Source organism: Trachurus japonicus, chromosome 15 (genome assembly GCF_045865225.1).
Source record: "Trachurus japonicus isolate A0001 chromosome 15, Traja_1.0".
NCBI lineage: Eukaryota > Metazoa > Chordata > Actinopteri > Carangiformes > Carangidae > Trachurus > Trachurus japonicus.
Window position 1 is genome coordinate 32,441,255 of NC_140921.1, and position 13,458 is coordinate 32,454,712.

Here is a 13,458-nt window from a genome sequence, read left to right on the forward strand (position 1 = left end):
ATCAACACAAAAGTTCAATGAATGTAACTTTATGTCTAATTTAGACCAGTCTGTAGGCCTATAATAAGTTTTCAGTAAAATTAGATGAACCATTAAGATTTCAAATCTGGACCAGTAAAGATCCTGCACTTTTGTAGCCTGAGATGACCGATTACTGGTTTTTCTTTATTGAGTGAAAAGTATCAGACGGACAGTCCCACCTGGAGTTGCAATGTCCAAACTCTATCTGAATGAGAGACAACAACAATCACACCAGATCTCTATCAACAGTTACCTACAAATGACTAAAAGAAAAATTAATTTGATCCCCGTTATTCATTTTTCTTTTAGTACTAACTAGTGTGGCCGATCGATGTTTACTAGTTATATTAACTAGGTTGTTAGTCACGTGCTGAATGTAATTCTCCGTATCCGCATCAGAAGACCAGTGAAGATATCTGAGCGTCAGTTCTTTTATTCTCACTGTGGTATTGGATACGAGAGTGGGTTCATCCCTGACTAGTATTACCAATCGCCCCTTTTAGCCGTTGTTCTCCCTCTCCTCTTTCTCCTTTTTCCTGTCTACTAACTCACACACGCATGCAGTTGTTATTAATTAATTTAATTTAATTAATAATCCAACTATTCTTTTTACTAGTAATTATTAGTCAATAAGTAGTTTTACTACTGTTTTCAATCAACAATCCCAAATGTATTAGTTTATCTATTAAACTCAATAATTAATAGATAGATAGATAGATAGATAGATAGATAGATAGATAGATAGATAGATAGATAGATAGATAGATAGATAGATAGATAGATAGATAGATAGATAGATAGATAGATAGATAGATAGATAGATAGATAGATAGATACTTTATTATTAGACTCAAGGTCCATAAAAAAACACACATACAAATAATTAGTTGACCTGCTTATTGATTATTAATACTTAATAATTATTGTCAATCACCAAACTCCTATGCTAATCCCCAACACAAAGAACACTGTGCAAGTTATAGACCAATCTCAATATTAAATGTTGACTATAAAATATATACAACAATAATCTCTAAACGACTTAACTCCTTTATATCAGAAATGATAGAGGAAGATCAAACAGGATTTATAAGAGGACGTCAGACGCATGACAACATTAGAAGAACACTACATGTAGTGGAGCAAGCAAAAAGAGCACTGTATTAGTAAGTATTGACGCAGAGAAAGCTTTCGATTGTGTCAATTGGAAATTTCTATATAAAGTACTAGAGAGATTTGGATTTAGCAATAAATCAATACAGTGCATAAAGACACTCTATCAACAACCAACTGCAAGAATTAAAGTCAAAGGGAGCCTGACAGACAAAATCAGATTCCAGAGATCAACAAGGCAAGGATGCTGTCTATCACCCACTCTATTTGCCCTTTTTATAGAGCCACTTGCGCAGGCTATTAGACAGGAACAAGAGATCAAAGGGGTGGTGGTGAATGGCGTAGAACAAAAAATAGGACTTTTTGCAGATGACGTCATAACCTACCTCGAACTAGGCTTGGGCGGTATTACGGTAATACCGTATACTGCAGGTGTTTAAAAATAGCAACGGTATCAATTTCAATACCGTCATGAAAAAATGCAATGCACTTATATAGGAGATAAGGATTAAATATTAAATAAAAGTAATTTAATGTCTAAAATTGATTATATGTCCAGTAGCACTTATGTGTGGTTGAATTTTCAGTTAGTTTAATATGTTTTAGCCTACTTTTACCTGACCCCCCCCCCTCCCCCGTCGGACACTTTCCGTCATAGTCACTCTCACTCACACACACATCACAGATCGCTCTGCACACAGTTTATGAACTTGATTAGTTTCAACAAGTCGGTCAGGTTTTACCGTTATGCCCGTTTATCACCAATAAACACAGTAGATGAGGGTGAGTGACTGAGCTGCGGCGGGTGGGGTGTGGTGGGGGGGCAGCAGCGTGGAGCGGTGCGGGACTCTGACTGCAGCAGGGACTATCATGTCTCTGCTCCGTGACTGATCGCAGGTGAGCGCTGTGGGACGGGTCCGCTAATCGTTGAAAACAGCAGTGATACGTCTCCAAACCAGAAACGTCTGGAACAACATCGGAAAAAGTCGCTCTTGACAAGAAAAAAAAAAATAGGGACCGGACCTGCCGTGTCTTGTAAAAAAAAAAAAAAAAAAAAACTGACAGCGAGTGCGTGTCATGACTTCCTGTATCTGGCCCTTCAAAATAAAAGCCCTATAGCCTTTCATATACAGTTCGGTCATATTGATTTTGACTTAATTTTGACAAGACACGGCTCCAAATGTTTTTTTTTTTTTCCTGCGACCAATCGACCAATGAGATTTTGGTCTGCTAATGTTTAGCCCTAGTATTCAGTTTCTGAATGGTGAAGACACAAGCCAATGTTTGGTAATGACACTTACGTCATCATTTTTAATTAGTTAAGGTAATACTGTATACCGTGGTAAAATGTGGAGGAAGTTTGACGGTATCAAAATTTGGATACCGCCCAAGCCTACCTCGAACGCCCAAAGACACAGATATTAGCGCTTAATTTTAGTCCGCCATACAGTAAGAGATCCCAGAATTATTGAATCTTAATTGGAAACTTAAGGGAATTGAATATTTGGGGGTCACAATCACAAAAGGACTATCTAAACTATATAAATCAAACTATGGCAAGATAAATCAGGAAATACAAAAAGATATTGAAAGATGGTCCACACTAACAATAGATCTCAGCTCACCAATTAAGATAATCAGGATGAATGTTTTACCAAGGCTTTTGTACCTGTTCCAATCCCTACCAGTAGAGGTCCCACAGTCTCAGTTTATGAGCTGGAATAGAATCATTTCAAGGTTTGTTTGGGGTGGAAAAAGACCTAGAATATATAGAAGATTGGAGACTCTCCAGCTGCCAAAAAAAGAAGGCGGGATGGGACTTCCTAAATTAAAAGCATACTTTCATGCAGTCCAGCTGAGATATATTGTTGGATGGTGCAAAGCAGATTACACTGCACAGTGGAAAAGAAACACAGCTTGGTGAATACCCAGTATAGAGTATTATAGGAGATGAAGACACATACAAGGTGATTAAAAACCAAGTAAACCCAATTACGATGTTCACACTAAAATTATGGTTCAGCATAATAAAAAAATATAAGATTCAGAAAGTAGGTAGCGTATGATAGCAAATTCAAACCAGCTAGATACAATAAAGGGTTTAAGCGGTGGACAACCAAGGGAATCACAGCATGGTGTGTGCTAGTGAAGAATGGACAGCTGGAGAGTTTCCAAAATATAAAAGAAAAATATGATTTGGATAAACATGAATTCTATAGGTACCTACAACTTAGAGATTAGCCTACTTTCTGAAAGAGATCAGGATGGACCCCTCTGGAGAAGTGAATGGTGTCCAACTCATAATCAATACATACAAAGAAAACAAAGTTAGAAATGTATCCGGGTTATATAAAAAATTTATATCAAATAATCACTCAACTAAATACATTAAATAAAAATGGGAATCAGAATTTAAGATAAAAATCACAGATGAAGAGTGGCTAACATATGGAAAATACACCACACGTCCACTAATTCACGGATCTGGAGGGAGTTCTCCTGGAAAAATCTGATACGTTTTTTTATTTCACCCAAAGTCAAGAGTAAACAATTGAACAAAAATATACCTTGTTGGAGAGTCTGTGGAATAATTAATGTGGATCACTTGCACATTTTCTGGAAATGTGATAAAATCAGACGGTTTTGGAAAATGTTACACGATGCATTGTTGAAAATACTTGGATATAAGGGTGGGGTTGCACCAGTTTGGCGTATCTCTTTACTAAATTCAGGATTTAGTAATTAGGCTACTAAACCACTACTAAACCCTTAGTAATTACTAGCTAGTTTGCAACTAGTTGTTTACTAATTTCAGTTGCACCAGACCAGTGTATGCAATCCCGTATCTAGTAAATGTGGAAGTGGTTACTAGCAGGTTATTAGTCGCATTAAGTGACGACAACAACTTGGCTACCCAATCAGCGTGCGGAGCAGAATGTACACAGGAACAGCTGGGCGCTTTTATTTTGAAGTGTGCGACACATGCCGCCACATCCGGGAAGCCGGCAATGTTGTGGTATTTCTGCCTGCACGGGCAGCTGCACGTAGGCCTACTCGTTGAGGTGCTCACACTGGCGGCCGGCGCCACCCGACACACCTACCGTTGTAGACTTGAATTGTGTCCCCAACCACATTCTGCATCGACCCCGTAGTGAAGTATCGCAGCGTAACAACGGAGGTAGAGCCCCGTTCGGACCCATGCTAAATTGCCGCAGCTAACGTTAGCATGTCCGTGATCTGCATTATGTGGTCGCGTATTTAAACGGTACCGACAGTAAATATCAAAGTCATCATATCCACCACTTTATTTTCGTCACACCACAACGGAAGTCGGTTTTCAACTTCCGTTTCACCCCGTAGTAGCAATCTAGTGAGCGGCTAACTGGTAGCGTAACGGCTGAAATACACTGGGAACGGCCGCGACGCGAAACGTACGTCGCGCGACACCCGCAGCAGCTCGCGCCCATTCAGTCAATGGAAGCTCCTCCACCGGCCATGTGAGCGACGCGCACTCCAGCGGCCGTCGCGCGGCGTTTCAATTCTTTTTCGCGCCGAGTCTATTTTATTTCCTCGTCGCGTGGCTACGCGGCCCTCCAACAGGTAGAAAACTACAGAGAACTGTGTATAAAACGAATATACTACGTTTAAAAGTGATTAAAATAAATGTCTCATGTACCAGAGGCAAAGCCAGTAGCAGTGCAACATTATGGGGTTTGTTTTTTTACATTGTGGATCCATGATCGTGTAGTTAAACAGTTAATTGATACCATTTAATATAGTCTGCACTTGCAAACCCTACATAGTCAGCAAATTACCTGTGAAAAAGGTACTGTCAATCCATTTTAACAGGAGGGATGTGAAAATGTGTTGAGATGCATAAAGTGCACTCATTTACTGCAGGATTGACAAGGTGAAGCTGACAGCTGCAACAACAAACAGTGAAGCCGTGTCGCGTCGCGTCCGTGCCTGGTGTAGCAGTTAAAAAACTCCGCTCCGCCCCGCTTACGTATCGCTTCGCGGCCGTTCCCAGTGTACTCCTGGCGTTAGCGTTAGCCACCGGTGTAGGCAGGGTGTGATTTGCCGGGGGGGATGGTGGGGATTTCCCCCCCCTCTGTTTTCGATGTCCCCCCCTCTGGTCATTTATTATTATCCCCGGTGGGGATACGGGTTGTCCCCCCCTCTGGTCAGACAGAGCCTACTTTAGATCAAGTCTACATCATTTGAACCGTGAGCCTTCTCATCCCCCCTACAGTAGCGCACAGCGTCTCCCAGACCGTCATATGTAGCCTAGGCTACTGTAAATTCTCAAAAAAAAAGGCGACTCGAGATGCCGGTTGCACTGGGTCGGGTCTGTCTCCAGGTTTGAGCAAATAAAAGCCGGTCTCAAGCCGGGTCTGTTTCTATATGCTTAATGTTTGGGTGCAACAAAGTCACTGTTATAACAAAATCAGCATCAAATCTGTCCCTTCAAATTAAAGTTTGTGACGTGTCTGTTTGGAGCAGCTGCTGACAGATGTGCAGCTGCAGTGACAGTTTCCTCATCACTAAACCTGGGCCCATCCGATCCTTCCTCGGGACAAAGTCTCTTGGACATATATTGTATATTCTGTGTTTTTCTTCTCTTTAACCGTCTCAGTTTTTGTCGGTTGGCAATCATCTGGTGCACCCGCTTACGGTTAGCCCAGCTAACGTTAATCTAAAATGTAATGAATGGAGTGTCATGGCGACACCCAGCGTTGTTCTCCGGAAAGTGGTGTGGATACATCTAAATTGTGGACTCTGTCTCTCAAAACCCTTTTCCTAACGGCAGGTTCTCTGTTTTGTAAAGCAAACCTCTCTAAACGAGCCGTTATAAACTAGTCGTTGTTGTTGTTTTTTTTCAGTTGGTTTTGATCCTGTGTCGACAAAATAACTAGTAAACAGTTACACCCCTAGGGTAGGTGTAAATATATAGTAAACACTTAGTAATTACTAGCTCTACGTGATTCCTAGTAAAACTGGTGCAACCCATTTTAATTTAGTAATGACTAAATCTTGATTTAGTAAACACTTACACATTTACTAAGGTTAGTAAACACTTAGTGAGAGGTGGTGCAACCGGCCCAAGATTCCAATGTCTGGTACAGTACTGTATTTGTGAGAACAAATAAGAACGAAGGACAGATACCTGGTAAAAATATTACTAACAGCAGCTAAGAAAGCTATCACGAAGAAATGGGGAAGGGAAGACATCCCTACACAGGACTGACACTGGACTCACCTGGTAGAGGAAATCTACACAATGGAAAAAATGATACACCGCGTAAGGCTACAGGAAGCTCAGTTCAAAGAGAAGTGGATGAGATGGACAATATTTATGACTGAACAACGACAAAACAAAAAAACTTGATTGAGTAAAAGAAAATTGAATATGGACAGACTGCTTTGAAAGTGACTCCCATGTGTTTTTATTTGTTTTTGTATTGTATTGTTTGAGTTGTTGCACCTTTGTAAAGGAAAATTTCTCAATAAAAATTAAAGTGATAAAAAAAAAAATACTTACTTACTTCAGCTGAGGACTGACGCCATGGGCCAAATTTGAAAACTAAAATATGGAGGCCAAAAGGTTGGTCACATTTTGTCATTGTCATGTATATGATCACAATACAGTGGGAGTGTTCAGTGTACAGTGTCCCCAGTGTACTACATGTGAGTGTGCTGATTGAAGTATGTGATTTGAGACACAGCGGGTGTATGTTTCCAGCTTTAGTGTCAGAAATCACTCGCTCACTTCTCACTGTGACAAACTTCTCTGTCGTGTATGGAGCAAATTCCAGCCCTGTTCTCCACCAGGTCGTTGATTGATGGCGGAGAACAACGCTGACACATTAGCGGGCCGAGATACACAGCGCAGCAGACCACAATAAATAAATGATTGTAATTTGATAAGGATCATTTTGGCTGATACCAATCCATTAAAACCCCATCAGGCTCAGGACATCTCTCTACAGAAATGAGGGAAACTCTTTGAGGAGAGTGCTGTTTATTCCTCCAGCTGAGGTTATGAAAGTGCTCCAGAGGCTCACAGTGAATCGAAACACCTCTCTAATGTGGCTGACAGATGAAAGGAAACAGATGAAAGGAGAAACTTTACATCCATTTTTTTCCTCTCATTTGACACCAATTTGTATGTGATGGAACTGTGGCGACATAAGAAGATTTTATGCAAATTTATGGTGACAATAGGAGGCCATAGGCAGCTTTTAGTATGTGTATATAGGGTGACATATATGGTGATGAGAGGACCTTTTATGTAAAACACTAACATGTTTGGCTGCAGAGGGTTTTATACAAATGTGCGATGACAGGCAGTTATTATGCACGTGTAGTGTGGTAACAGCCGTTTACATGCAAGTGCGGGATGACAGAGACGTTTTATGCCAATGTTTCCTGACACGTAATGTGACAAATGCCATTTTCCCACTGAAGTTAGCAGCTTGACGCAGGGGTTTTTTTGTTTGTTTTTGTTGTTAACTTGCTCTTAACTTTTTGCCTTTATTTGATAGTATATTTGAGAGAGACATGAAATGGGGAGTCAAAGAGAGGGGGAATGACATGCAGTAAAGGGCCAACAGATGCAGGATTCGAACTGGGGCCGACTGCAGCAAGGACTGTAGCCTCTGGATGCGGGGCGCCTGCTCTACCCACTGCACCACACGACACCCCGACGCAGATCTTTTCAACGCGTGTCAACCCCCTTACAATCGGCATAGAGCTTCTTTCCCACTGGCCAAAAAAACCCACGTCTGACCTCCAACTGGCTGCCATCACGTTTTTATACAGCAGCATCTAACTCTACATATAGTCTATACACTACATACACTTTCCCCTCCTCTTCACCACGGATCATGAGTTGCTCTCTCATCTCGCTGTCTTGCCAGCGCTGTGCCATGTTGACCTAGGTCTTACGTTCCCACTGTAAGCCGTTCGGAGCTGCTCAGAGCCTGTTGTTATTCTGTCACCTGAGTTAAATGACTGCTGTGTGGAAAACCAGGCTCTGGTCCGTAATCGAGGTGCAGACGAGTGAGGATCGAAAAAAAGAGAGCGACACGACGCGGCCATAGCCGCTGTGATATGACGCCCCCGCTGAAGAACTCAGCTGTAATGGAAAAAGACCAGAGCAGAGCTGTAACTGTGTAGTGGAAAAGGGCCATAGGTGTTTTTGACAACAAAATCCTCGCTAGCCTTAGCAAATGCCAACAAGGAGGCGGAAGTCACTAACCTAGCACAGCCCAGATACATGAACGGGACTGTACCGTAATTACCCTAGTTAGAGTAAAAAATGAATTTTACGATTTCATGTTTTTAACATCATCCTAACTAAATAATCACAATTACGATGTAAAACCAATTAATTGAACAGGCGCTAGTTCCCAGTAAGTGCACAACAACAGCATTCGATTTGAAACACTAACTTTTGAAATCCGCACACTACAGAAGTACATAGTGTACAAAGTATACTACATGACAGTGTACTCATGGAAGTATTGGCTCTGGTTTTTTCTGAAAGTGGCGGCGGGGGTTGAATGAATGCAGGGCCACAGAGGAGGATACTGGTCTGTCTGCGGCCGTCTGAAGTTCTCCGGTAGGTGGGCTTCGTACAGCTTCTTGGCCCGGCTGTTGCCCATGTCCACCATGCTCTGTGAGGAGAGAAGTGGAGCGGGAAAGAAAGCAAAGGGAGTGCGGTGTTAATACTAGCAAGGTAATTGCTAAAAGGCCTTTAAGAACATGTCACACACAGCGAGCTCTTTCATACATCACATTGGCATTCAACTCGGTTCAACCCCGCCGACTCCCTTTTTCCACGCACACGCACTCACGCACAAACACACAGGAGTGAAAGACACACTGGCCACATGTGTCAAGGCTAAATTAAGAGGAGGGTGATAAATGGGGTGATGATAGGAGAAGTAGAGGAGACGGAGTCGGAATAATCAGCCATCCAGAATTAATTAGTCATTGAAAACAGTGATTAACATTCAGAGTGAGACCCTTTCTACTCACACTCAGCTGATGGATAGGCACTGCCTCAAAGAAACACACATGCCTTCATCACACACACACACACACACACACACAGTAAACAAGTGGATACAACAGGGTGATTAAATAAATCACTGGCATGCTCAGGTGATTTTGACACGCACACACATAACTCCAGATGTTTTGTGTGTAATTTAATCAATGTGCCACGCTTATTACCCATAACATACCTATACACACACTTATTGCAGTTATCTATAACCCCTGTGCATGTTTGTCATAAATCCTCTGTGAAGGTGTGTGTGTGTGTGTGTGTGTGTGTGTGTGTGTGTGTGTGTGTGTGTGTGTGTGTGTGTGTGTGTGTGTGTGTGTGTGTGTGTGTGTGTGTGTGTGTGTGTCCTTACATATGCTGCTGCTTTATTTAACCTTTTGAAGCTCGATTGTTTCCATGATGTAACAAGATGTGAGTTTTATTTGCCTGTGATGTTGTCAGTGTGTTACGGTGCTGGAGACACGTACAGTAGTTTATTAACATTAATGTCAGGACTGTGGGTAATAGGGTTGTTCCGTATACCGGTACTAGATTGGTACGGGGTACTGAGGCATTTAAATGGTATTATACTGCGCTTAGATGGGACTGATACACCTGTCCATGTGCCTGTGTTTGTGTGTGTGTCTGTGTGTGTGTGTGTGTGTGTGTGTGTGTGCTAGCACGCGCGAGAGACGGGCCGCCACAGACTCGTTAATTAATGCAAACACTGCTGGTTGATGAGTTTCGTTTTTACCACGCACCACCACTGGCATGCATTCTCTCTCTCTCTCTCTCTCTCTCTCTCTCTGTGTGTGTTGTGTGTGAACACAGCGAAGGAGCGCTACGCGGAGATTAATTAACAGAACGATATTGCATTAATGGAGGGGGGGGGGGGCAGAATCAATGTGTGGCTTGGTCTTGACACATTGGTCTACGTATGGGAAACAATAGGTGTGTGTTTGAGTAAAATGAACGTTTGTGTTTCATTCTATAAACTACTGATAACAATTTCTCCCCAAAATTACAACTGGTCAAAATAAGAAAAAAAAAGATGCAGTGTTTTCAGACCTCAAATAATGCAAAGAAAACAAGTTGATATTCATTTTTAAACAGACCACTAATGTTTTAATTTAGGAAGAGTTCAGATTAATATAGATGGAAATTTAATCCTGCAGCAGCAGTGATTGTTTACTGATTTACTGATGCATATGTTATAGTTCTAAGATTTTCTATTAAAATAAAGCCAATAATTACATTTTTTGTGTTCTCTTTTTATTTGGAAAAGTACCAAAAAGTATCAAAAAACATGTTGGTACCGATACCGGTACCAAAATGTTGGTATCGTGACAACAATAGTGGGTAATGAATGTTCAATGAGCAATGCTCAAGTCTGTCTTCATCTGGTTTTACCTGGTTTTACCTCGCTGTGAATGGGGTTGTGCAATCAACACCATATTTGCACAGGCACTGCACTTACATTGTACTTCTATCTTGTTGATGCTAGTATTTAATCTTAGTTTTTACTACTGTATCTTTTTATTGCCTCCTAGGATCTGAGAAACAGAATTGTGTCCTTCCATGTAACATTGGGCAGGATGACAAATTAAAGCAGAAGTAAGTGATATATTTGTGTTAATATAAGTCTTAAATAGTTATATCTTCCGACAGCAATCACTTACATAGAGTGTTTGGTCTGAAACACGGGTCTGTCAGTCACTCTGCTCTGCTCTGAGTCGAGGAGAAAACATTTATCGTATCCTACAGTTTTTATCCAATGAGGAGAGAGAACGGCATGCAGGGCTGTGTGTGCAGCCAAGGGACGCCGTGAATGTGGTGACGTAGGGACGAGGACTGTTATGGTGCGTTCAAGGAAACTCGTATTTTTCCGACCGTGAAGTCTTACCAGTTCGATCTGGTACGAGTTCACCGGTCGGAAGTTACGAGTGGCCGTTATAGTGACTTTCACCGGTAAAACAGGTCGGAAAAACACGAGTGGGTTGCCTGGAACGCTACAAAGTCGTAAGTTGTGACTTGAAGCTGTAATTTACGATTTCAAAAGCCTGCCTGGAACGCAGCATTAGCGAAAACGACCGGACCACTTACTTCTGCTTTAAGTCTTTGAATCTTTTGAAAACAGTATGAAACCAAAACAACCCATTTTTAGAAATTCTGTCACTGCCGCTGATTTCCTGGGATGAACATATTTTCAGATTGCTCCTCACTAGGGGGTCCTGTCGTGCTTAAGATGATGTAAATGATTAAATAATGATATAAATCTGTCCAATGTAAAGTCATGCTTACATTAGCTGCCAGCTGCTCTTGTTCTCATTTAATCCTGGATGTAGAGTCAGTGAAAACCTGAGGATAACATCTGAATTTTAAAATAACTGGTCAAAACCATAAGTTCTAAGGAATTAAGGCTTTTTTAATATCATTTGTAAATGTAAATAACTGAGAAATTACTGTTAATAAAATTGTAAATGGACTGCATTACAAGTCATTCATTCAGGTGCTTTTCCTCACACACACAGTGCTGTTCTACCAGACATGCACACTCACACACCAATGACACATCAGCAGCAATTCTTATTATCTTGGGCAAGGACACTTCAAAATGTGGGCTAAAGGAGCAGGGAATCAAACCACAGATTAATATGCGACCCACTCCACCTCATTGACACATGTTATCACTGGACAGTCTGATTCAAGCTGTGTGTGTCTGGATTCTGTGTCTTTCTGACAGAAAACAAAGGATGTGATGTGATTAAACTATATTGGACTTTTTAGGGATATAATTTATTTACAAATTATTTGTTGTCCTTTCTTTCCAGATTGTTCAAGGTGTTCCGATATCAAATGTAAAAAGTAAGTCCTGTGTGAAATAATCACAGTGGGAACAAAGGAGCGGAGGAACTGTCTTATTCCATTTTCTTATAGTGCTCAACTTGGTGGGAACTAAGTCACACATCTACAGTAAATTACAACATGATCAGATTGTCACAAATGAAAACTGAGCAACAGTGTTGTGAAGTAGTGACACAGCGCAGACCTGTGGCTCATCTCTATGGGCGGGGGTGACTCTATGGGTGTGTGTGTGTGTGTGTGTGTGTGTGTGTGTGTGTGTGTGTGTGTGTGTGTGTGTGTGTGTGTGTGTGTGTGTGTGTGTGTGTGTGTGTACCTGGATCTGCTCAGATGTCCACTGGTCCAGGTTGACAGATTTGACTCTGGAGATGTGGACTCCCAGGTTGCGGTGGATGCCGGCACAGCGGATACACATGAACACCCCGAGGTTCCATGATGCCCATCGGGGTCCTGCAGAGAGACAGAGAGAGAATCCTCTGCATTATAGAGTCTCAGTCTAACTGGCCAACTGAAACAATACACATTCAGTTCTCTTTAATCCTCTCCACTCAGCACTGCCATCGCCAAGGACTGGTTTAAAATACTACTTTGTTTGTAGGTAAATGTCTAAGAATGACTTTGTTAAGAACTAGGCTTGGGCGGTATCCAAATTTTGATACCGTCAAACTTCCTCCACATTTTACCACAGTATACGGTATTACCTTGACTAATTAAAAATGATGACGTAAGTGTCATTACCAAACATTGGCTTGTGTCTTCACCATTAAGAAACTGAATACTAGGGCTAAACATTAGCAGACCAAAATCTCATTGGTCGCAGGAAAAAAAAAAAAAAAACATTTGGAGCCGTGTCTTGTCAAAATGAAGTCAAAATCAATATGACCGAACTGTATATGAAAGGCTATAGGGCTTTTATTTTGAAGGGCCAGATACAGGAAGTCATGACACTCGCTGTCAGTTTTTTTTTTTTTTTACAAGACACGGCAGGTCCGGTCCCTATTTTTTTTTTTCTTGTCAAGAGCGACTTTTTCCGATGTTGTTCCAGACGTTTCTGGTTTGGAGACGTATCACTGCTGTTTTCAACGATTAGCGGACCCGTCCCACAGCGCTCACCTGCGATCAGTCACGGAGCAGAGACATGATAGTCCCTGCTGCAGTCAGAGTCCCGCACCGCTCCACGCCGCTGCCCCCCCACCACACCCCACCCGCCGCAGCTCAGTCACTCACCCTCATCTACTGTGTTTATTGGTGATAAACGGGCATAACGGTAAAACCCGACCGACTTGTTGAAACTAATCAAGTTCATAAACTGTGTGCAGAGCGATCTGTGATGTGTGTGTGAGTGAGAGTGACTATGACAGAACGTGTCCGACGGGAGGGGGGGGGGTTAGGTAAAAGTAGGCTAAAAC

General features: G+C 41.8%; 1 protein-coding gene across 6 annotated transcripts in view; it reads right to left on the reverse strand.

Moving 5' to 3' along the window:
• smap1 (small ArfGAP 1) overlaps positions 1–13,458 on the reverse strand; it is a 321,183-nt gene that overhangs the window by 264,462 nt on the left and 43,263 nt on the right. For all 6 annotated transcript variants that reach the window (XM_085800988.1, XM_085800985.1, XM_085800990.1 and 3 more), the window contains exons 2-3: positions 12,366–12,499; positions 8,728–8,813 (exon numbers count right to left, since the gene is read on the reverse strand). In XM_085800988.1, coding sequence (XP_085657114.1) covers positions 8,728–8,813; positions 12,366–12,499 — 220 coding nt within the window. The remainder of the gene's footprint in view (positions 1–8,727; positions 8,814–12,365; positions 12,500–13,458) is intronic.